The 25,777-nt window shown below is 49.1% G+C and overlaps 1 protein-coding gene across 1 annotated transcript in view; it reads left to right on the top strand.

The window, feature by feature from the left end:
* The first annotated feature begins 5,016 nt into the window (after positions 1-5,016).
* LOC135813687 (uncharacterized) overlaps positions 5,017-25,777 on the top strand; it is a 41,309-nt gene continuing 20,548 nt past the window's right edge. The window contains exons 1-2 of the mRNA XM_065326730.1: positions 5,017-5,378; positions 12,215-12,387. Coding sequence (XP_065182802.1) covers positions 12,279-12,387 — 109 coding nt within the window. The 5' untranslated portion in view covers positions 5,017-5,378; positions 12,215-12,278. The remainder of the gene's footprint in view (positions 5,379-12,214; positions 12,388-25,777) is intronic.

The raw sequence follows: 25,777 nt of genomic DNA, 5'->3' as shown, positions 1-25,777 counted from the left end.
AAAGGTCAAAGTATGTTGTGTGGGCTACAGTCATTGCACAAGGAATGCCATTTGATTCTATGCAGAAGAAGGAGCTGAGTGGCAGTGTGGGCAATGGGCGTAAAAGAGGCAGTTGAAAGTGCAGCAGTATTTCCAAGGTCAATATGAAACATTGAACGCAGTGAGACTAGTTACTATCCATGTCATGGATCTGCAAGCACGGTACAGAGTTGCAAGTGCGGGGGTGCGGTGTAACACGCGTGACCAATACATTGAAAGACACGCTGCAGCTGTGTAGTTACTAGCGTGCCAACGCTACACCTTCCTTCTTTAAACACAATCACGTCCTCGTGATTAGAGTCCGAGTAGCAGAACACGAAGTGACGAACACTGATAGAAGATCATGAAGATGCGCAGACTAGACTGGGCGAGTAACATTAGTTGATATAGCCGGACTCCGACAATCGACTGAGATTAGAAGACACTGGAGGCATGCATGGTCGCGTCGGAATAACCTCGACGGAAGAAGATAGGCAGAATGGATGACTTGCATATACAGGTATGTATTTGTGACACAGCCTCGGTTGATATCCGGACGCGATGAGGACAACTGACATTGAAGTACTGGCTGGAGCGCAGCAGCATATCACAGGACTGAGAGGTGGTGCGAACATAATCATTGAACATTATAGGAGATAGCGCATCATACTGGTACAGCGTCAACCGGAATATGGCAAAATAATATCGGAAATGATAACGTTTGGAGTAGACAGAAGAAATGAACTGATAAAATCATAAAGTAGCAGCACACCAGGTTCACACGCTCTCACGGGGCCAAAGGGGAAAAAATTGTCCTCCAAATAGGACTCACAGCACACTTGCTGTACCACCATGGCGTTTGAGCCATAAAAATAGTTCACAGTTCCAAACTGAACTGGACAAAGGGCACTCTAACACACATTATCCCAGGTTAGCTAGATAGACCGTGGCTCACCATGATCGGACGCCTACCTAACTAAACTGGATTCACGCACTCGCATAAAGGAAGACTGAAGAGAACAGGAAGACTGAAGGAAGACAGGAAAGAAAATGCCATATCGGGAATTAGCTTACATTGGACACGGAGCTTGATCGGTAGAGACGCTGTCCGTCATCATTTCGGGCTTGGGGGAGACGTGGCGGGCGAAGGAGTAGCGGCGACTGGCGCATCAGGTTGGGCCATGCTGGTACCGGTTACACCAATAAAACAATTTACCACTGCCATCAATTCTGTAGCGCCGCTGCCATCAATGCAATACAGATACTAGGTGGGTTCGAATCTAGCAATTATAAAATTGTACCACCGCTGCCACCATTTCTGTAACGAATCCCACCGCTGGCACCAATTCTGTAGCGTATCCCACCGCTGGCACCAATTCTGTAGCGTATCCCACCGCTGGCACCAATTCTGTAACGGGCCGCAGTCTCTCTCGGAGGCAAATGCAGACGGGTCTCAGTGAACACACTGTTAATAATTATTAAACATTAACTCTGACTCTAACTCTAAACTGACATTACTGAAGGTTCTAACTGGTATCTCTAACTGGCATTTCTAACTGGCCTTTCTAACTGTAGTTTCTAACTGAACTTCTAACTGGCGTGTAGAGAATTGTGAACAGCAGCTTTTATAGGCAGACAGCATACGTGCTGCAACAGCAATGGTCACGGCAAAGGCTCAACAGAGAGAAGAAGAAAGGTCAAAGTATGTTGTGTGGGCTACAGTCATTGCACAAGGAATGCCATTTGATTCTATGCAGAAGAAGGAGCTGAGTGGCAGTGTGGGCAATGGGCGTAAAAGAGGCAGTTGAAAGTGCAGCAGTATTTCCAAGGTCAATATGAAACATTGAACGCAGTGAGACTAGTTACTATCCATGTCATGGATCTGCAAGCACGGTACAGAGTTGCAAGTGCGGGGGTGCGGTGTAACACGCGTGACCAATACATTGAAAGACACGCTGCAGCTGTGTAGTTACTAGCGTGCCAACGCTACACTATCACACAGTATTAGTGCAGTGTCAAAAGTCATGATTCTGACGGCATTGTTTTATCCTGCATTCCTGGTCAGGCCGGTCTCTGGCTCCTCCTAGATCCTGGATCCTCAGCTCAGCCGCTCCTGTGACTTGTGAGTGTGACTGCGACTGTGAGTTGCGTGACTCGACCACCTGGATTATTAAAGGGGAAGTTAACCCTTTACCGGCAGCCCCATACTTGAATGCGTCAACGTTGACGCATTCGACATGCATACAAAACCATGCCTGGCATGACGGGAAGCATCAGCCCACGGGGATTTCCCGTGGCCCCCACACAGCCAAGGTATGATCCTATCCGTAGCTGAAGAGATCCACGCGTGTCCCATTTGATTTCATTGAGAACTGCGCGATCGAAAACTTACGGAAATACACGCGCGCCGACAATGCCGTCCGCCTCCGTCAAAACATCGTCAGGTGCATTTTCTCTTGCGCAGTGAGTTCCTTTCGTCCTTGGATGACTTCTCCGACGAGGACCTAGCAGTCATTCGCTCTGGGACCGACGACAGATAGATAAATACTTCGTTCCAGCCGCCAATGCAAGCGAATTTCAAATTACGGAGCCTGGCGCACGCCAAGTAAATTCTCACGCAAATATGGGGAGCGCCAGCCGCTGAAGACGATGTCGTCGTGATGTACCTGGAAGAATCTGATGGTGCTTATTGGGGAAGCCATGGAGAGCGATCCCCGTGTCGACAGTCTCCCAGAGACGGAATTTAGGCCATCGACTTTCTACGTACCTGAGTGACGGCAGCGCAGCGCGGCGTGCGTGTGACCTTACGGAGCTTTCCGACAGCGATTCTGGGTCGATGCTGCTCTCATTTGCGAGCGAGGCATGGCCACTGAAGTTTGTGATGGCTATGGCGTTTGTTTCCGCTCCGAAGTCGACTTGTTTTGGCAGTATCATGTCAATGTCGGAACTCTGACGATTTGCATGTGTACAATTTCCGTGTTGAGACGTAGAGGTGCCAATTTAGCAGCGTATGTGTGTGGTATGAGAAAATAATTTTTTCCATGGTCAAGAAATAGCACTAGACTTCCAAGAAAACATAACTTGCACATACAAAATGTGGCCTCGTTGTGAGTTATTGGCATCCTTCTAAATGTTATGGATTTCATATACAAAAGTAACTTGCCGGTAAAGGGTTAAGGCAAAAATTAAAATTTCACCAGTTGTAGTCTTCGGGGTGCTGAGTCGAATGGTCTTGGTCCGAGGAAGCTGAGACGCTCCCTTCCTACTTGAATCCCAATCGAACTCGCGCACTTCCACCGAAACTGGGTGACTGCGCCCTACTAGATGGGGATTTGTATGCAAAATGTCACTAAAAGCGCCATTTCGTTCTTATAAAAGCACGGATGACCGCCATTGGCCCATATGTTGTAGTCTTTTGGATGCTGAGTCGACTGGTTTTGGTCCGAAAAGGCTGCGATGCAGCGTTCATCCTTTATTCCCAATCGAACATGGTTGAAGAAGCGGTCACGTGCTCCTGGGTGCCCAAATCACCTGGTCACCACGCCAGCAGGTGACAACTTTCACACCAAGGTTCAACTCGAGTTCAACTCGAGTGACAGGACTGCAGCCAAAAAAGGTCAAACAGGCTAGTAAGTTGTACCCTGCAGTAGGCATAGCCCGATTTTGCTAGCAATTCTGCTAGCAAAATATCGAAGAATTTTGGAAGGGAATTTGCTGGCAAAATGGAGCAAAATATCGGTGTGTTGGCTGGGAATTGGGAGATTTTACACATATACGGTGCACATGACTCATTTCGGCACAGTTTTACCAACACGTGACTCACTTTTTCTCATTTTTGCCAACACGTAACCATGGTAACCCACTTTCGAATTTCGGTCAGTTTTCTCACACGTGACACAAATTTTGGAGCAAAAAGGGAGCAAAATATCGAGTGGCCTGGCAAAATGAAAGCAAAATATCGACGATGAGCCAGCAAAATGTTGCGGCAAAATATCGAACCTTCCCTGGCAAAATCGGGCTTTGCCTACCCTGCAGGCACGGTGACCATGGTGACCAGGTGACTGGTGTACGCAGGAGCACGTGACCGCTTCTTCAACCATGTTCGATTGGGAATAAAGGATGAACGCCGCATCGCAGCCTTTTCGGACCAAAACCAGTCGACTCAGCGTCCAAAAGACTACAACATATGGGCCAATCGCGGTCATCCGTGCTTTTATAAGAACGAAATGGCGCTTTTAGTGACATTTTGCATACAAATCCCCATCTAGTAGGGCGCAGTCACCCAGTTTCGGTGGAAGTGCGCGAGTTCGATTGGGATTCAAGTAGGAAGGGAGCGTCTCAGCTTCCTCGGACCACGACCATTCGACTCAGCACCCCGAAGACTACAACTGGTGAAATTTTAATTTTTGCCTTAACTTCCCCTTTAAAATAATAATTTATTATTGGACGATCTGTTCGTATTTGCTCCACGCTATCAGACTTCCGCTCATCTATACAAAAACATATAGGGTACCCCGTAAGAAGGCCTTAGGCCTGTGGGAATGCCCTATTAAAAATTTAATAAATAATAATAATAATAATAATCTGGCTTCTGCCTGGTCCTGTGATGATACAGTCATGTAGTGATAAATGGTAGATCTCATCATACTCATGTATGCATAAATCATAGATCTACCATGATTACAGCCAGTGTACTAGTACTACTACACTGTACAATGACTTTGTAGGTTAGTCTACACAGTACACAGGTAGATCTACAGGCGATGGTAGAGTCTACCCGGTAGATCTACCCGTAGATCTACTACTACTACTACTAGTAGTATACCGGTACGTGTGTGTACTACTCAGTACATCTTAGCTATCATGTCATGGACTCATGGTAGATGGTAATCATGGTAGCCATATGCGTTGACCAGCTGCCAGCTTTATGTTTGAAGTGACATACTGGTATTTATTATTTTTCGATACTGTAATGTATATGTACATGTATTATAAATAGCTCTTGTACAATATCGTGAAGTCACTTTGTTGGCGAAATCAGATCATCCTGCTAGTAGGGGCGCTGGAATAGCTGCACTACCGGTATCCTACCAGATCAGACATCGGATTCATAGATTTCCACGTATGTAGCAGCGGAAACTGAGCGGTGCGCACTTCCGTCTTCAACGACAGTCACCCTCCGGAGGTTCCGCACTTCACCTCAATCACATTCTTCTTGGCCACATGGATGACCGGACCGGGATCCTGCTGCATTGCACCGTTATCTAATTCAGCTGGAGGTAGTTTGTGACACGCGGCATGCGCTAGTGACTAGTGGTGGAAGATTATCCGTCTACAACTTACAAGTCTAGGAGAAGGAGGTGAGCACGGAACCTCCGAACTTCCTTCACGTTTTGCCACGGTATTTTTTAGTTGAAATGTGGCAAAATTGATTTTACCAGTTTAGGAAGTATGAATTATACATTCAGCCCCACACGTATACAACTGGATTCCATCATTGCTTTCAAGTCGGATTGCGGAAGGTGTAGTGGTCTTTGAAAGCACAGTGCGACTTTGGAAATCCAGTCGACTGACCGGGGCCGGCGCCCTCAGCGCGTACAGAACGCTGCGTGCAGTGCACTTGTTGATCCGATGCGACCAGCGCGCTGCAGCGCGTAAACATGATAAACGCATGTGTGCACCGCTTATCCTCGGCTGCATGGCCAGCGCCCTGGGGCCGCTTGACGTGCGACCGGATTTCCATGTCCACGACAGTAGCATACGTTTATCTTTGCATCGCTTTTGCAAAAGACACTGCGTATCATCTCTCCAGTCATTGATCTGGGCTATAAAACACTGACTTTCACATCACTTGGACTGAGTACGGTACTAGTATAGTGAAGAGGGCGGCGCTCGCCGAGGATCAGTACAAAGTATTGTGCTACTGCTAGTCAAGTTTTGCAGCTGTTGAATGATACTGTATCCGGACTTGTAGGCTGTATTGTACTCATTGCGACCGAAGTGCATTCGGGAATTGGCATCTTATGCCACGGTTTTATACAGCTTACCATATCATGAGGCGGCAACTTGCTCCGTCGATCATCTTACATCACTCCAGTATGATTTTTGACCAGGAATCAGAGCGAAACGTGCTGATATATATATATATATTACTACAGTGGAGATTGGATATAACGACACTCCTTCGGGAGAAAACAACATGTCGCTATATTCGATCTGTCATTAACGCACTCTCCACATACAGGCATGCACCCGGCTCAGAACACATTGTTTTCTGGTTGGCATATCAGGGATATTGGGCGGAGCAGCTGGCGTGCATGAGAAAGACAGGTCGGCCTGCTCTGCGCAGGAGCTGTGACCGGTGCACACATAGTGTGTGTGAGTGAGAGAGACAGACAGGTCGGCCTGCTCTGCGCAGGAGCTGTGACCTGGAGCACACAGAGTGTGAACGAGAGACGGTCGGCCTGCCGTGGGCAGGAGCTGCGACCGGTAGTGATTGAAATGAGCCAGCTGCGGAGATAGACTGCCCTCACCCGATATAAGTATATTGACAAGAGTTTGTACTGACACTGTTATTGAGGAAATTATGGTGACAGTGACGGAGAGATAGTGATCCCCAGTCGAATGGGGTTGGGAGGGAAGGGGAAATTGACAACTGACGGACAAACCAGTGAACAGTCAAGTCGTCGGAAAGCAAAAGTGACAAAGGAGTCTCTCTTTTCTCCTTCTCTCTCTCTAAAGCAAGATTTGGAATGCACGCGTGGGAGAGTGGCGCGCGCTGCGCATGCGCATGTATAGCAATGACATCATAATCAGATGCATGATCATCAGACTAAGTATGAGTGGTAGATGTTCCACGTTCGTTAACAGGGCTTAGCGCACACGCTAAACCACCATTAACGCACTCTCCACATACAGGCATGCACCCGGCTCAGAACACATTGTTTTCTGGTTGGCATATCAGGGATATTGGGCGGAGCAGCTGGCGTGCATGAGAAAGACAGGTCGGCCTGCTCTGCGCAGGAGCTGTGACCCGGTGCACACATAGTGTGTGTGAGTGAGAGAGACAGACAGGTCGGCCTGCTCTGCGCAGGAGCTGTGACCTGGAGCACACAGAGTGTGAACGAGAGACGGTCGGCCTGCCGTGGGCAGGAGCTGCGACCGGTAGTGATTGAAATGAGCCAGCTGCGGAGATAGACTGCCCGTTCCCAATATCCCCAATATGGCATGAGAGTAATAATGAAATACGACTGGTGTATTGTGCTGTACTGACAGCAGCAATGTAAAGCTAAAGCTAAGCAGTTCAGGCATGATGTGGTCACTAACCCGCAGCTACCATTGATGACTTTGAACTGCAGCTAATTGACGTGACACTCGCAGGGTGTCAGCTGTAGCAGCCCGGATGTAGCGGTGGACCGCATCACTGCGCCATCTACCCATGATACGGATGATGTTTTCGGGGACACCTGCCATGGCCGCTGATGTTGCGGCGCCAATCCGGAAAGAGTGACTGGCATATGCACTCGGGTCTGTGGCCCCACAGAGTGGCAGCAGGTTGCGCAGTTCAGAGGACACTGCATTTCTTGTAAGCGGCTGGCCATTAGCATAAGTGAACAGATGGTCGCCGCCGGGGCGAAACGCCAGGTAGTTTGCCATGGCCTGCACTGGGCAGATCAGTGCGTCTGTGCTGGCTCCAACCAATACTGTGTGGCCGGTGCTGTCGGGGTCCGTCTTAGATGAGCGCACGTTTACCGATAACGACCGCTGGTCAGTACTGATCGTCACATCACATCGCCTCAGGCCAGCAGTCAGTTCTCCACAACGGAAGAACCCATGAAACGCCAAGGAAAAGCTGCCCTTAGCATGGCCTTGTCGTGAGGGCGCCGCATGCGTGGAACGGCAACATGCCGGCAGATCTCCCTGAGAAGTGGAGTGGTTATCGGCAGACGATGACGCTGTGTCGATGACGACCTGTCGATGCCCCGCAGGACCCTAGCGAGGAGAGTTGTTGGGCCCGACGGGTAAGCAAAGCCAAGTTCCACATGAAGGTTGCGGATTGCCGACATGTAACTTTAGACACGGACAGATCGAGGCTGAAGAGTCCTGAACAACTCGGCAGCAAAATAGCACAAAGTAAAGTCGTCGCCTGGCAATGGGTTGCAGGCATGCACTTGGCAGAACTGGAAGTAGCGGGTCTCGGCGGTAGAATACGTCCGGCGGGAGGATGGTGCTATTGCCAGTGCTGCTAGCTGTAGCACGTAGTCTGTCAACGGAGAGTTGGCAAGACTGGCTGATCTGGCTCGGCTGCTGCTTCCGGGGCCTGGTGCCTGAATACCTGCAGCAAATTGCGAGACAATGCATCGGCGACAGTGTTAGTGACACCAGGAATGTGGACAGCTGACACCAAGAAGTCATGCTCAATACACAGCAGATACAATGCCCGGATAAGTGTCATGACTGGCGGTGAACGGCAGGTACCGGAGCGTATGCAGTCCACCACGGCCTTGTTGTCACACTGAAACTGAATGCGTCGCCTGCTCCACTCCGAACCCCAGGTCGCGCAGGCAACTATGATAGCATACATTTCTTTGAACTCAATGTTCTCGTTCTCGTTCTGGGCTGTCCACTCTCCTCTCAGCCACCGGCCGTTGTAGAAGGCACCATAACCGTGAGTGCCGCTGGCATCAGTCTGTAGTTGCATGTCGGGGGCTGGCGTCCACTCATCCACCAGGAAGAATGACTTCCCATTCCATATGGTCAGGGCCTCTGCCCACCACAACAGGTCTGCCATTGCCGAAATGCGTAGCCATTGGTGCAATGGTGTTGATCGAGTTGCTCTGTCCAGGTCGTACAGGCGTCTCAGGAATGTGCGACCAGCTGGTACAGCTCTGGACGCGAACGAGAGTTTGCCCAATACGGAGGCGAGGTCGCATTTCTGAACCCGGCCGGATTGGACGAGGGCCGACACGGTGGTAGATAGCTTAGTCAGCTTTGAGGGTGGAAGGCGGATCTCCAGAGCCATTGTGTCCAGCTCTAAGCCCAGGAAGGTGAGAACCGTAGAGGGGCCATCAACCTTCTCAGGTGCAACTGGGACCTGTAAATATGCAAACAGGTCGAGCAGTAGTGACTTCTGGTGCTGGGCAAGAGGAGGACTGGGAGGCGATACATTCAGGAAGTCATCCAGATAATGAATGAGATGGGGAAGGCGGCATGTGTCCTCCAGAACCCAATGAAGGGCAGATGCAAACTTGTCAAATATGTACGGAGCTGACCGAAGGCCGAACGGGAGGACTTTTTCGAAATAGTAACGACCATCCCAAGAGATACCCAACAAGTGCCAGTCAGAGGGGGCAACAGGGCATAATCGGAAGGCGTTTCGAATGTCCACTTTGGTCAGGTAGCAACCACGGCCTAACCTCATGATATAGGAGATAGCCGAATCGACAGTGTCATACTCCAAGCTGAATGACTCCCGGGAAATACCATCATTGACACTGCGGCCAGTGGGGGAGGATAGGTCATGGATGAGGCGAAATTTGCCATTGGATTTTGGGATCAGGCCCAAACCCTAGGTTTGAAACAGCTGATATGGCGGCTCAGCAAACGGACCAGCTGTTTCCCCAGCATCGCAACAAGACTGTAGGTACAGGGTGACAAATTGTTTATTGCAGAGACTAGACGGATGATTGACAGATTGAATGCATGATACCAGAGGAGTGGTGTGACCAATCGAGAAGCCGTTAAACATGCCAGCACATACATAATCACGAAACAGGACATCAGGGTGAGCAGCTAGCAGTGCAGTTAGCCGAGGCACGTTGACTGGAGTGACGACGTCACTGGGAAGACTGAGAGGCCGCTCGGGTGCAAGTCTTCTTTGGGTGTTTGCCGCGGCATGACAGACAGACATGGGCCCGTATGCAGGACGGGTATGTGCAGGCGCCGTTGTTGTAATTCCGGCAGATCTGGCGGCCATCGTGACGAGGAGCTGGGCTGGTGGCTGACTGGCTCCCGCCTGCGTGCTGCGCAAGAGGGAGCCCTCCACGAAAGGGGCAATGCGGGGCTGGAGATGGGTGCACGAGAGAACAACGCGAGCAGATAGGGCGCCCGCGGCTCGTGAAGCAGGACTGCCAGAGGTTAGGGTCCAGTTGCCGCCAGGAATACAGGTGCGGCATGGCAGCAAGACCAGCACGGAAACGACGGTCATAGGTCAGCCACGCGTCGGTCAGATAATTGTTGTTGGCCTCGATGATGTTGGCTTGGTACGCCAGCAAATCTGGAGCTTGGTCCGGCGACGCATCGACCAGGACTCTGGTGAACAAGGTGAAGGCCTCTAACCACGTCGCCAAGTCATGGACTCGGCGCTTGGAGGGCTGGGGAGTGGACGAGCTCTGCACCAGCTCAACGGACCTGCCGTTCACCACCGACAACTGCAGGACATCACTACTGCCGGACATGGCTTCAGGCAACAAGTCCCCAAATTCGACAAACTCCCCTCGTGTGATACGTTCCCGTAGCCGTGGAGGGATGACGGTGAGTCCTGGAGAGCCGGCTGCGCAAGCCAAGCGCATCGGGGAAGGCTGCCCCAGCGGGAGAGGAGCTGATGCTGGTGCTGGTGCGGCAATGGGCGAGGTGGTAGGGGCGACGACGTTGGATTCCAAGCGCTCCACGCGCTCCAGGAGGGGCTGGATAACACCAATCAGGTCGCTCAGGGTGAGAGGAGCTGGTTGTGACGGCGCAGGAGAAGTCACCTGGTCCGCATTGGCTGAAATGTGCCCATGAGCATGGATCACACGGGACCTCGCTCTCCGATGGTCTTGAGAATTCGCAGAATTCACAGCCCGCTGCGGATACGGGTAGAGAGCTGGGGGACCGTCAGCTTCAGTGCCAGCAGCGCTTGCACCCCGTGAGGTGCTCCGTGTTCTTGGCATGTCCGTTGAGGCAGGAAAATGTAGGAAATTGACAACTGACGGACAAACCAGTGAACAGTCAAGTCGTCGGAAAGCAAAAGTGACAAAGGAGTCTCTCTTTTCTCCTTCTCTCTCTCTAAACTTCAACTTAGCAAGATTTGGAATGCACGCGTGGGAGAGTGGCGCGCGCTGCGCATGCGCATGTATAGCAATGACATCATAATCAGATGCATGATCATCAGACTAAGTATGAGTGGTAGATGTTCCACGTTCGTTAACAGGGCTTAGCGCACACGCTAAACCACCACTAAACCCGATCTTCACATTATGTATATCAAAAATGACAGAAATATACTGCAGATATGCATGTGCGTAATATCATGCATATGGATTTCAGTTGTGCATGTGTCTTGCATGCATAGTTCAAGCCAAAGGTCATGCATTACAACATACTTGAACTATACCGCTGCACTGCTATGACCAGCACGCGTGGAGTGACCCAGATGTCCGGGCATGTGACACAGGCTGAGACATGTTCCATGCATGCCACTCTGCCTGATACAAGAGGAAAGTCGTTATATTCGATGCATTTTCAGGTCTTCGGGCACCAAAAGTGTCAGTAAATTTGATCTGTCGCTATTTTCGAGGTCGTTTACTGTAATTTCACAAATGTTCGGTGTACTTTTATTTTCGGTACTTTCGGTGCGTCTGTTTCATACCTAATCTATGGTAACCTAAACGTTCAATACACCGAACAAACACTAACACACATAATCCAATAGGGAACTGCTTCTCTATACCGAAAATTTCTGTTCACCTAACCGAGCCTGTTGCCCTCATACCGAAAATATAGAGCACCGAAAATTTCTGAAATTAGAGTATACCCGAACTATAATGTAGAGAAAGGACTTGTTAAACGACTTGGGCAACAGAATTTTGTCGTTAAACTCGATTTGTCATTATATCCAAGGTCGTTTCATCCGATCTCCACTGTAGTATATGGCCACTCATTCTATTTCTCATTAAAGCCAGTGCTTGAAAGCAGAAACAACAATACTGGTCAATCATAGCGCTGTTTAATATCCGGACGCCGACGTTACGGACACTTCGGTCCTTCGGGCACCCTTTTGGGCGAGTAGCAAGGTAGGACCTGTACTGTGCAGCTAGCCAGATAGATAGTCTGACTACTGTACAGCTAGAGTACATGGTTATGTACATGTAGGCTATTGGCTTTCTTTTTCTGTGATGTCTGCTGAGCCTATGTTCACTTCATGTATGCTGTCTAGAGCATGGATTCGGACCAAGAAGACGAACTGCTTTTAAACAACAGTGAAACTGACAACAAGCCCCATGATAAGTTGTCGCTGTTGCCCAGTCAGGCAGCAAAGGCACCACCAGCAGATGCAGATTCACTGTCGCGGCTGGCACCAGTCCAATCATCCCCAGCATCTCAAGCAAAGTAAGGCATTGCATTTGTATTGTATTTTATTATTTTACTTGGGCATTCCCAACAGACGGGCCCTAAAAGATCTTCTTACAGGGTGCCCAAGGCATCAGTTGTTCTCACATTTAAAAAATGTAGCTGTCCCTCGTCCAACTTGTGGTCAAAGACCGAAAAATCCCATTCGCTGCATCCATGCCAGGCGACGAGTCGTAGAGTCGAACGAAAACATGTCTAAGAATAAGATGTGGAAATGATCACGATGTGCACTGAGCAGGTACTGGGGTAGGTACTCCTGCAGGCATACTGAGCAGCGGTGAGGGTTGCACTCAGGAAGCTCTTGCCACCGGCCCAACGTTCTGCCTCACACCGTGAATACCGTGTTCTAACCATTCGCGTAGGAAATAGGCTATGGGCATACGGCCACAGCAGTATGGCCACTGTACTCCACTCGATGTTCTATCACGAACAGGGTTCAATGCTTCGCTCTATGATTATGATCAGTAACGAAGAATTGGAAGAGAAGCTATGTATTTACGTACAGGGCACATTCTTGTCGCGTACGCTAACCAGACACAGCTTACAAGGGCTATTGCGTACAGGTTTTTGTTTTCAGCGTTATCACTTCATCCGAATCATCACTACACGCGATATCACATGCGTATGCACATGTCTACAACTATACGTTCTGCTATAGCGTCTACCACTATACATACGCGCAAGAGTAGATAAACAAGAGTGTGCAACTCGCGGATGGGTTGGCTCACAGCGGAATTTTTTGTTGACGTAATCTTTTCAATGACGCACATGCTGCGAGTCTTTTTAGGAGTTTCGCCTCGTGCACTTGGCCAAGCTTTACATTACAAGGTCAGTGCCCAGCATGTGCTCTCACACTGCTCTGCGGCGAAATGCACATGCTCTGTAAAAAAAAAAGGGGGGTGATGCGCCCTACTACAGGTCAGACCTAGTTATAACGTAATCTCTGGGGGATGGGAAAAATAGGTTATTGTGAGGTTGATGCTATAGTGAGTTGGGCACACCAATATGCAATACTGTAAAAGCAGAAATTTTTCGGTGGTGTAATATTTTCGGTATTCGCCAAAATCGGCGGTTCGGTAGCGGGAAATTTTCGGTAAAACCCGTTCTCCAGGTAGGTGTACTACAGTCCATTCCCTATAAGTGGGCACTGTTATTACATGCTCCCATCATACGACTGTGTACAAATACAAGGCAATTTTTTTCTGAGTGAATGCACGCTTGCTTGCTGCTCCTTTTAAAAGAAACCGGATCAAAATCTGTCCAAATTTGAAGAGAAAATGGAAAAATTGATTTTTTTAGCTCGCTTTGCTGCCTGATTTCCGTGCATTTTCTTGCGCCGCTGCTTTGTCTTTGAAGAAGTCATGAACCTTATTGATCATCTCAACGCATCCACGTGGGGTATTCCCATGTCAGGCTGGCGGCTGGCCTACATGTAGAATCCACGGGGCATACACAATGGCCTTTGACTGGATGGAAAAGAGTGCACACTTATATTGGCCCTTTGACTGGAAAAGAGTGCACACTTATATGGAATGGACTGTAGTACTACATGTATGAGAGCATCCCAGACCACGCCACCACTCCCCTTATTCATGGCTCACACATGACGGGTTTACGTGGCTCTAGTAAAAAAAAAAAAAAAAAAAAAAATACAGTATCGGTTGTACCGAAAATTTCGGTGCGTTTTATTTTCGGTAAAAATTGTCGGCACCGAAGTTACCAAAAATAAAAAATAAAAATAAAATTCACGGTTCGCGTGAGACTCGGCCAAAGGCCCAGTTTTCCGCATCCGCAGGAACGCCACCACCCTCTTGGATCAAGGCGCAGATGCAGCTCCTAAGCGGTGGGAGAAAATAAAACACCACCGAAAATTTCTGGTTTTACAGTATGTATGTGAAAATGACGCTCTTCACGTACTGATTACAACTGGACTGTTTTACATACAAGTATGATGATGTAAACTAGCAAAGATGTGTACAGGCTTGTCAGTAAATGGGTGACATGCAGTGCGTGTACGTGTACATGTGACATGATCAGGTGCATTTGACCTATCAGTGCATCTCTGCCACCGCCAGCATATCCGACTCTGCAACACAACTCCAGGAAGCAGTGAACGCCGTCTCCCACTGGGGTTCCAAGTGGAAGGTCACCTTCGAGCCATCCTAATCTCAGGTCCTCATCATCGACCACCGCAAGCCTCCCCCAGCGCTCCCACCAGTGCTCTTCAATGCTGTGACTGTTCCCGAAGAGAAGGAAAATAAACTTCTGGGCGTAGCATTCGACTCGCAACTGTCCTACTCAGCACACCTCCGGGCCGTGGCCTCAAAGGCTGCTCAACGCCTACACTTCCTGAGAAAGGCTGCACCCCTGTTCAGTGGCGTACCCAGGGGGGGGGGGGGGGGGGGGGGGTGCTTTGGGTGCTCAAGCACCCCCTCAAATTTTTTCGACATAGGCCATGCCACTAAAAGTACCATATACTTTTGCGACCGATTGTCCGATTTACGCAAATGACGGCCCATTGGAAAGGTCTTGAGCAAGGCTATTCATTGAGATATGATTGAATTTGATATTAATTTTAGAAAACTGTATTGTACCCAAACTCTGAAAGAAGAAATGGGAATGTTCATAAACCAGACTTTTGAACGCAATATTGGTGGCACAATTATCAGATTTTTCTAACCAAGGTTCACACCAAGGTTCAACTCAAAGGTTCAACTCACGTGACAGAAACTCGCCCAAACATGCAGTAAGTTGTAGCCTGCAGGCACGGTGACCAGTTGACTGGTGTACGCAGGAGCACGTGACCGCTTGTTCAGCCATGTTCGATTGGGAATAAGGACCGAACGCTACATCTCCGCCTTTTCGGGACCAAAACCAGTCGACTCAGCGTCCAAAAGACTACAACATATGGGCCAATCGCGGTCATCTGTGCTTTTATAAGAACGAAATGGCGCTTTTAGGGGACGTCCGTAAATACATGTATTTACTTAGAGACGTCTAAGAGGCATTTCTTTCTTGACCCATCCACCCATCCCCAGAAACGCCCCCAAAAATGCAGATTATACTACTCATAATAACCACTATACTATGCACACATATACTGTACAGACGACTCCACTTATAACGAACTTGCATATAGCGAATTTCGTGATAATTATAGCGAACCCTTGTCCATGTCCCTGTTTGAACCCATACAAAATCGACCCTTTATAGCGAACAGTCTCCCTGTCTCCCTGTCTCCCTGACCACTTTGCCGTGTCCCGTGCTTTGCAGTGTAGACTATAGTGCTTTTCTTTTGAATTATCTTCTTTCTTTCTTCTTTCTTATACATGTATGTCTACTACAAGTACTTTTCTTTTGTTGATTGGCCGTGGTTGGCTATCACCCCTCTCTCATTCAATATTGTTGTTGTTGTTGTTGTTGTTGTTGTTGTTGTTGTTGTTGTTGTTGTTGTTGTTGTTGTTGTTGTTGTTGTTGTTGTTGTTGTTGTTGTTGTTGTTGTTGTTGTTGTTGTTGTTGTTGTTGTTGTTGTTGTTGTTGTTTCTTTATTTTACTTCACCATATGAACAGGCAAGACTGCCTTCTCACCGGGGCTATTAGCCCACGGCTCTCACAATATGATGAAAATGTTTAAAATGTGTATGAAGAAGAAAGGAACGGAAAAGAAGATGAAATGAAAGGAAAGAAAACAGTAGGTATATTGGCATTGCTAATGCTTATTACGAGATGATGATGCAATAATAATAACAATAAGTGGGTCTCAACGCCTACCTGTACTATAGCTGTAGCCGCAGTGCTACATCTTGTACATACACGCTCGGTATGGTATGCATGCACTCTGAAATGTACATACACGCTCGGTATGGTATGCATGCACTCTGCAATGTATTTTTTAGAAACGCCCAGGCGAACCCACCCACCAGAAACGCCTGTTAGACGTCTTAAAGTAAATACTATTACGGACGGCCCCTTAGTGACATTTTGCATACAAACCCCCATCTAGTAGGGCGCAATCACCCAGTTTCGGTGGAAGTGCGCGAGTTCGATTGAGAATAAAGAAGGAACGGAGCGTCTCAGCTTCCTCGGACCACGGCCATTCGACTCAGCACCCCGAAGACTACAGCTGGTGAAAATTTGATTTTAGCCGCTTAACTTCCCCTTTAACTGATATCACTGTCACTACAACCAACCAAAACAACCAATATGTGCATGTGCTGGTGGTCCCCACAGTGCACAGAGTGCAGCACATTTTTTTTCTTTCTTCCAGACTCCTGGATCGTATGCGCGCGGGTGACTGCGAGAAACATAGAAATAAAACGCGTGGCCTTACATGAATTTGTACACGTGCACTGTACACGTCATCTGCGACTTCGGGTATCATCCTGTCCCCGGGGAAAATTGCGATTCCGCGGCCGCGTTTTTTCCGCATTTTGCGATTTTTTTAAATGACCGCATTTTCCGCGATTTTCCCGCGTTTTTTGAACTTTTTTGTTTCACTACACGTACAGTGCACTGTTCGGTCAGCAACGTCTCATCGTGGCAGCTTTGTACTCAAATATGACGAGTGCTTACACCAGAGACTTGTAACTGATTGATTTCACTACATACGAGTACTCACTGAAAATTGCCTCATATCAACTGCAAACACCAAATTCACCGCAAATTATGCCATATTTACTGATGTGTATCTATATTCATTACGTCATAGTTGTACTGCATGCACGCACACACACGGATTAGTTGAGTGTGCTTCTTTTTCCTGTTGTTCTTTCTCATGACATGTTTTGTTTCCGTTCCCAAGTCTTCACGAATAAAATTTACGTATCATGGCGCAGTGAACTTGTTCTTTCCTGTGTCCGTGCCTTGTGTCCGCACCTTGTAGTGTTTGCACGGGCCCAGTTGTTTTTTCCGTGTGAAGTAGTAGTTTCCGCGATCGAAACTCTGTCTCAGTTGAATTATTTTAGTAGTGTATTTGTTCGTACTCGTGGACGAGTGACTAATCGTAATGGAACAATCACAGGACGATACCGGATTTGACCTGCCCTCCGCGACCGAGCGACAGCAGGAATCTCAAATGGGTGTCCTGATGAAATTTATGGAGCAGCAGATGCGTGCAGCTGAGGCTCGTGATAAGGCGATGCAAGATCTGTTCAAGAATGTTCAGAGCAGGTCGATATCACCATCGCAGCCTCAGTTCACTCCGCAGCCCTCAGCACCAGCTCAGTCCACCTCGCAGACCTCAGCACCACGGCCAGTGAACAGTGTTTCCTGCCCACGCCCACACTTATTGTCGTCTGCGACGCTGGCTGATTTTCACTCCTTCGTTGAAAGCTGGAGAGATTTTAGTGTTTGCCAGCATTTGGCCAGCCAGGCTCGTGAGGCCAGAGTGGCAACACTCCGTCAGTGTTTCGATGAGGAGCTGCGACGTTTTATCCGAGAGGATATTATTTGCATACCAGCTTCAGCTGACGTCGACCTGATGCTGGAGCGCATTCAGGCGTATATCAGACGGCAACGTAATCCACTGTTGGACCGCATAGAGTTTTACCAGCGTGTCCAGCAAGCTGGAGAATCATTTGATGCGTTTTACACAGCCCTGTGTGAACTACAAAGTGCATGCGACTTCTTGTCACACAGCCTATGTAGAACGTGTGATGCTCGCTGCTGTGCGCAGTGCAAAGGCCTCGGCCGTACCCTCAAGGAGGAATCTCTGCGCGACCGCGTCGTAATTGGTGTGCGGAACGATGAGACGCGACACAAGTTGCTCGCAACTCATGGTCTCACGCTCGACCAGGCTGTCACCCTCTGTCGGACGGAGGAAGCAGCATACCACACCAAGGCACACATGCCCAGTCCTGGCCTCCAGGCAAGTGCTGCCAAGCAGTCGGCGTACAAGCAGCAGAAGCGTCACAAGCCAGCTGACTCTAAGCCAAGTGAGGCATCAAGTGCGGCCAAGTCCACTTGTCCAAATTGTGGTCGTTCTGACCACACGAAATCTGTATGTCCTGCCAAGGGCAAGAAGTGCAACTCCTGTCATGGCATTGGGCATTTTCAGCGAATGTGCAAGAGCCAGAAACAGCCGAAGACTAGCTCTGCTGCCAAGCTTGGACAGCTGAAGCTACAGCGTGCGTCTCGCGTGGACCGTCGCACAGTACCTGTTTCGACCATGCTGCAAACAGAGGATCAGCCATCCCAACTGTCCTGGACACCAGACACAGGCAGTGACGTTGATGCCATTTGGCGAGGAGCACCTCACGCAGATCGGTGGGTTCGTCGAGAACTTAGATGACGACCACGACTGTGTGCAGGCTGTGACCGGTGAGCCGCTACGCAACCTGGGCAAAATACGTGCGACTCTACGAGTCGGTGAGACGCAGCATGAAACCGTCATCCATGTGTACAAGGGTCTACATGATGCCCTGCTCTCTCATACCTCATTGCGTGCGCTGAAGTTTCTCCCACCTGATTGGCCAGTCCAATTCACCGCTGAACACGAGGGTGCCTCTTCACCCAAGAGCTGTGCAGCTGTTTCGTCATGCGCTCATCCTAGTGATGCTGAGTTAGCGCGGACACGTGAGCAGCTCCTGCAAGAGTTCGCTGACGTTTTCTCGGATTCCGGTCTGAAGTCAATGGAAGGTCCGCCAATGGAAATTGAGCTACAGCATGATTCTAAGCCTTCCTGTGTGTACACTGCTCGACCAATACCGTATGCGTTCCGTGACCAGATCAAGACTCAGCTCGACGGCATGGTCAGCGACGGGATTATTGAACCAGTGACGGAGCCCAGTGAATGGTGCCATCCGATTGTCATAGTAGACAAGAAGGGCAGCACTGAGAAGCGCCTCACAGTTGACTTCAAGCGGCTGAACGACCAAGTCCGTCGTCCCGCGCATCCCGTACATACGGCACGTGACGTTGTCTCTGGAGTTGGCTCTGCTAAGTTCTTTACGAAGCTCGATGCAAGGCACGGCTACTGGCAGATTCCTCTCAGTGACACTGCTTAGGAATTCACCACGTTTATCACCCCGTACGGCAGATATCGTTATCTACGGAACCCGCAGGGTCTAATATCTGCTGGGGATGAGTTCAACCGGCGCACTGATGCTGCGTTCTCTGCCATCCCGCGTCTCGGCAAGGTAGTCGATGATTGCCTAGCGTACGACGACGACTTTCTGTCGCATGTCAGCCACGTGCGCGAGATTCTGCTCTGCGCCAGGGAGCATGGTATCACGTTCAGCCCCGCCAAGTTTGTGTTCGGTACGCAACGTATCCATTTCTGCGGCTACAACGTCACGCCTGATGGCTGCGTCGTCGACGATGATAAGACGTCCGGTATTCGCCAGTTTCCAGTACCCGCCAACAGAACCGATCTCCGTTCGTTCCTCGGTCTAGTGAACCAATGTGGTGAGTTCACTCCACATCTAGCCGAGTTGACCAATCCTCTGCGTGGCCTGCTCAAGACCTCCCGTGAGTTCATGTGGGACGCTAGCCACACTGCAGCGTTTGAACGGACACAGGAAGCTCTCTTTTCTCCTCCGGTTCTCGCATTCTATCAAGTTGGTCAAGACCTCCGGCTTGAAACCGATGCATCCGCTCTAAGAGGTCTCGGATTCGTGCTTTGGCAAAAGCAGAATGATCAGTGGCGTATTATTCAGTGTGGATCCCGCTACCTGTCTGATGCTGAAACACGTTATGCTGTCATCGAGTTGGAAATGCTCGCTGTAGTATGGGCCGTGCGCAAATGCCGCATCTACCTGTCTGGTGCGCCATTTGAAGTCGTCACCGACCACAAGCCCCTGATTCCGATCATCAACTCATATTCGTTGGATCAGATCGAGAACCCGCGTCTTCTACGATTACGCCTCAAGCTCCAAGCCTATCAGCTGCAGGCATCTTGGCGAAAAGGTTCTGAAAATGCCTTCGCCGATGCGCTGTCCCGGAATCCTGTTGGCATTCCTTCCACCACTGATGAGCTTGGTGAAGCCCTGTCGCTTCATTGCCGCAGCATTCAGATCTGCATGGTGCACTCGGACACTGAGCCGAATGCGAATCTCAAGGTTGCAGAGCTGCGGGAAGCTGCAGCTGCAGATGCCACATACCAGTCATTGATTGAGTGTATCTTGACTGGATTCCCTGATCGCCAGCAGAAGTTGCCTGCTCCGTTACGTGCGTACTGGAATGGACATGAGCATCTCTCCGTCGACCATGGCATTGTGTTGAAGGGCAACCGCATTGTTGTTCCTGAATCATTGCGTGCTCAGGTATTGCACAACCTCCACGCTTCACACCAAGGCCTAGTGCGTACTAAGTCTCGTGCGCGTCAGCTTGTATACTGGTCCGGTATCACCAAGGACATTGATACACTCGTTCGTTCTTGTCCTGCTTGCCGCGAACACCAGTCGTCCCAGCCAGCTGAGCCCCTGCTGAACGACCGCACCCCGACACTACCGTTTGAATGTGCATCTGCCGATTTGTTCACTTGTCAAGGTCACGACTTTCTTGTGTATGCAGATCGTTTGACCGGTTGGCCCTGTGTCGCGCGTACTGGCCGCACCACCTCTTCGCATGACGTGATACTAGCATTCCGTCGCTGGTTCTCTGATGTTGGTGTTCCTGCTGTGCTGTGTACAGATGGTGGTCCCCAGTTCTCCTCGCATAAGTTTGCTGAGTTTTGTAAGCGCTGGCAGGTAAACCATGTCATGTCCTCTCCCCACTACCCGCAGAGTAATGGGCACGCCGAAGCTGCTGTCAAAGCCATGAAGTGTCTCATCACCAAGACAACCGTAAATGGCAATCTTGACACAGATGACTTCCGCCGAGGGCTACTGGAATGGCGAAACACACCTGGCTCCTCTGGTCAGAGCCCCGCTGAGCTCCTATATGGCCGCTCTCTCCAGTCATTCGTCATTGCACATTGGAAGGAGTTTGATTCATCCTGGCTCTCCAAAGCGACGACACGTGATGAGACTGTCATGCCATCCGACGATGCCGTCACAGACAAGTCGTCAACTCGTCGCTCGTTGCCGCAGCTCCGCCTCGGCACCCACGTGGATGTTCAGCATCCGCGCACCAAGCAGTGGTCTATTCGTGGGGTCATTGTTGCTGTCGGTAATCATCGGGACTACCTAGTGAAGTTGCCGAGTGGTCGCATTTATTGGCGGAACCGCAGATTCCTGCGTCCGTATCGCCCACTTGTGCCTGCACCGCTTGTTGTCCAACCGGCTGCTGCTGACGCCTCTTCCCCGCCGCCGCCGTCCCGCCGCAGCGCACGTCAGCGCAAGCCACCCCAGCGTTTAAACATTGGTTCGCATCATGGACAGTCCTATGATTGACACTCTTGATCACTAATGTCAATTTTTGCTGTCTCTGCTTTGTTGTTTTCATTCTTCCTTTTGGTTTATTTATGATAGATGTTGCTGTCACAGGTTTCGCAACATCTCGAAGGGGCGTGATGTGTATCTATATTCATTACGTCATAGCTGTACTGCATGCACGCACACACACGGATTAGTTGAGTGTGCTTCTTTTTCCTGTTGTTCTTTCTCATGACATGTTTTGTTTCCGTTCCCAAGTCTTCACGAATAAAATTTAATAGTAACGTATCATTTACCCGCAAATTCTGGGATTTTTTCCCGCGATTTTCCCCGGGGACAGATCATCAAGAGTGTATAACCCCGGGGTAATATACTAGTCTTGGTACTATTCTGTACCCGTCTACCCGAGGTCCTCACGATCACGGGTAGACCGGCGGGTGCCCGACTACATGTTCACACCACTAAAAATAATGTACTCTTGGTAGAATGACTCTACTGTACCAGATACATACTAAAGGGTGCATTTGGTTGGTACGACCTAGAACAGGATTCACCAGAACAGCGCGTTTGGTTGGGACTGCACCTGTTCTGGGTCGGCCAGAACATGTTCTGCTTGCTCTGGCCTCCGGGCCGGAGCAGACGGAGCAGTTTCTGGCGGGAACATCGGTTTTGGTCCCAAATGATCATGTGCATACGCTTTTGGGTTGGACGCGTTGTACTGTACACTGAAAGTGACCATGGTGATCATGTGACACATTTTGAAGAATGCACCAAGTTTGGTACATTTTTCACAAAATGTGCTCTGTTTCTGGAGTACCATTTAGTTCAATTAATTGGTTGACATGAGGCTGCTCCATGTGCACCAGCTCAGTGTTCGATTCTGTTCTAGATCGTACGAGCCAACCAAACACACCCTGCAGTGCAGGCCTGCACTGGCCTACATTATTATTATGAGTACATAGCTAAAAACGAACGCTTGGGCACAAAAAAGTAATTACTAGTACAGTAGTACAGTGGATATCGGTTATAAAGTCATCGGACATAGTGATAAACCGGCTATATTGATACAAAATGAAGATATCAAAAGCAAAACCAGAAAAAGCCAGTCAAATTATCATTATAACCAATATATCGGATATAGCGATAAATCGGCTATAAGGATACAGAATCACCATTCCAATCACCTCTTTGTGCAGAAAAATTATCGTCTATAGTGATAGCAACACACGAGTGTGAGATATTGATGTCTCGACTCGGAGCCACATGTGTGTTTCCATAGTGTATTCTGGTCTGATGCTTCCTGGATGATGCCTTTGGGCCAAGAAGTTCTTCACTCTAGACTGGGGAAGGTGCAGCAGCATGCCAGGGCCGGCGGAACCGGTCAGGCTGGTCCGGCCATGGCCGGACCACTTTCCCAGCTGGATGGTCCATGTGATTCGTGCAAAACCGGTGTAAAAAAATCCAGAGGTACATGACTCGACTGTACTGCTGACGTGTGATGTGCTTCGAAGTAGCTCATGACTCAGGACTCCGTGAGTAGTAGTAGTAGTAGTAGTAGAATTTATTATTTTGATAGGGAAGGCCCTACAGACGTTGCCGTCTTGTTACAGGGAACCCTAAGTGCTCTTTACAGAGCGAAACAAAAACGGATAGATGCTCAACCTGACGACACGAGACAGGCAGAGAATTCCACCTATCAGCGCCAAGGAAAGAAATGGAGAACATGCCATATCTAGTGGTAGCAGCGGGCAAAGAAAGTGAAGAGAATGATTGCCCTCTAGTGCGCCTCTCGGTGCAAGTAGCAGCCGACTGGAGGGTGAACATTGAGGAAAGAAGAGGACTTGTAAGCTGATGAATACAGCGGAAAACAAAAATAAAAAGCCTCAAGTTGAGACGAGATTCGAGGGAGTATAACTTAGCGTGCCGCAAAACAAAGACAGTCGGTGACCGGCACTGTATGGCTGATATGGATAAAAAAGTTGTGTTTGTGTTCTTTTACTATAATTTTCTGCATTTTCTGGAGCCTTAGTCCGGCTTAGAGATGCCCAAATTCGCTCTATTTCACGTAAATTTTAAATATTTCTCCCGGGGGAGGTCCCCCACACCCCCCTCAAAGGTTGGCCGGACCACTCCCGAACTCCTTCCTCCGGCCTTGCATGCATCATGTATCAGTATGCTACATTAGCGCGATCGAGTACCCACACGTGTATAATGTGTATGTATGACGAGCGCAGTTGAAAATCGCCTGTATACCGGTTATAGTGATAAAATGTGAAAAATCAGAAGGGCACGTTATAACCAATATCTACTGTAGTTATGAATGCGGAATGATTATGTTGCGATCCTAGTATGGCCACGTGATCATGTTTTTGGCGGGAAAGTCAGGCAGGCCATGCACGCCGGCGATGGCGCCACTCGTACTCTCGTGTTTTCTCTTCACACAAAGCAAGACTAAAAGCAGTTCTCTAGCTCTGTTGTTTTATCATTTCCTCTCAAGCTTTCTGAAAACAGCCATGAGTCTTGCTCTGAGGTGTGCTCGCGCTCTGCGCCCTGCTGGAATCCAGCTACGCTGTGCCTCCATTATGGAGCTTCATCGTGGCGTAGATCAGTGCCTGAAAGTGCAAGTAGAGAAATTCGACCGAAACAACCAAGTCTACATCGACATCAGGAAATTCACTAAGGCCGAGGGAGAACGGGATAATTTCGTGCCGACTAAGAAAGGAATATCTTTGAGTGTGGAGCAGTTCGAGAATCTCGCTCAAGACATTTCTCGAATTCAACAAATGATCAAGGAAGAGGAATAATTCTCCCCAGGTTCGCGGAACACTTGACGGAACCATGTGAAAGGAAATAGGAGATATAGCTGGCGATGCGGAGCCATCTTCACCTCTACTCTAGGTGCTGTCTTGGCTAGGCCATAGGCGTAGGCCACGCAGCCTCAGCATGCAGCTCCTTCGGCCTTGCTCCCTTAGTGAGTCCCGCATCTGTGTCCGTGTCAATTTCTAAATGTCTCAGAGTTGGGTTGCAGACTATTATTCAAAGGTCTCCATCGATTTAGCCGTAGGTAGTAACAGTGTGCTGTGCATGTGTGGTATTATAATGAGTACTAGAAAACTTTTGTACTAGTATCATGAATAGTACAATACATGTGACTGCATGCACTGGTCGTGTGTCTGTGTGTTCGTGTATTATTGCTGCCTCTTCACCAACTACGAATTGATCAACATGAACTAATCTTGTTTTTTCATGTATATGTACACGTGGTATTGTTCATGTCCAAACTTACTGTCTTTTTTTTTGAACTTTTTGGTTTACCAATGATACGGCCCAAGGCATCTCCCCTGTGAAAAAGTGCCCCCCCCCCCCCCCACCTACTCATTTTGCGATGTTTGTGTTTTTTCATGCCATTCAACGAAAATGCAGTCGATAGTCAGTACTATAAAGGGTTCATAAAGGCACATTAAATTTTGTCTGGGGTGATGTCAGGTGTTTGCACCGTACGTTGCATTTCGCATTGCAAGACAGTTACACTTGAAAAGGAAAATAAATTGGTTATGGGGTAACTGTTTTCCCTGCCTCCCCCCCCCCCCCCCCCTACTATTTTGACCTGGCTAGAACCCTGCTACACGATACGGTTCATTTTGTATGGGTACAACCAGGGGCAGAGGCGTTGCTGGGCCCCCATTACTTTTTAGGCTGTGTTTGCATGGGGCTTTCAACCCGCCATGTACACAAAATGAATGGCGTGATGACGCATTGCGCTTGACCCGGGTCGAAGAAGTTGTACTTCCGTGTGTGTCTCACGCCAGGTTTGAACAGCACTGTACATCTGTCCCTGGGGAAAATTGCAATTCCGCGGCCGCGTTTTTTTCCGCGTTTTTTGCGATTTTTTAAAAGACCGCGTTTTCCGCAATTTTCCCCGCGTTTTTTGAACTTTTTTGTTACACTACACGTACACACATGTACACAGTGCACTGTACGGTCAGCAACGTCTCATCGTGGCGGCTTTTTACTCAAATATGACGAGTGCTTACACCAGAGAGTTGTAACTGATT

Source organism: Sycon ciliatum, chromosome 4 (genome assembly GCF_964019385.1).
Source record: "Sycon ciliatum chromosome 4, ocSycCili1.1, whole genome shotgun sequence".
Taxonomy (NCBI): Eukaryota; Metazoa; Porifera; class Calcarea; order Leucosolenida; family Sycettidae; genus Sycon; species Sycon ciliatum.
Note: the sequence above shows the minus strand (reverse complement) of the source record. Positions and strands in the feature narration are given on the sequence as shown.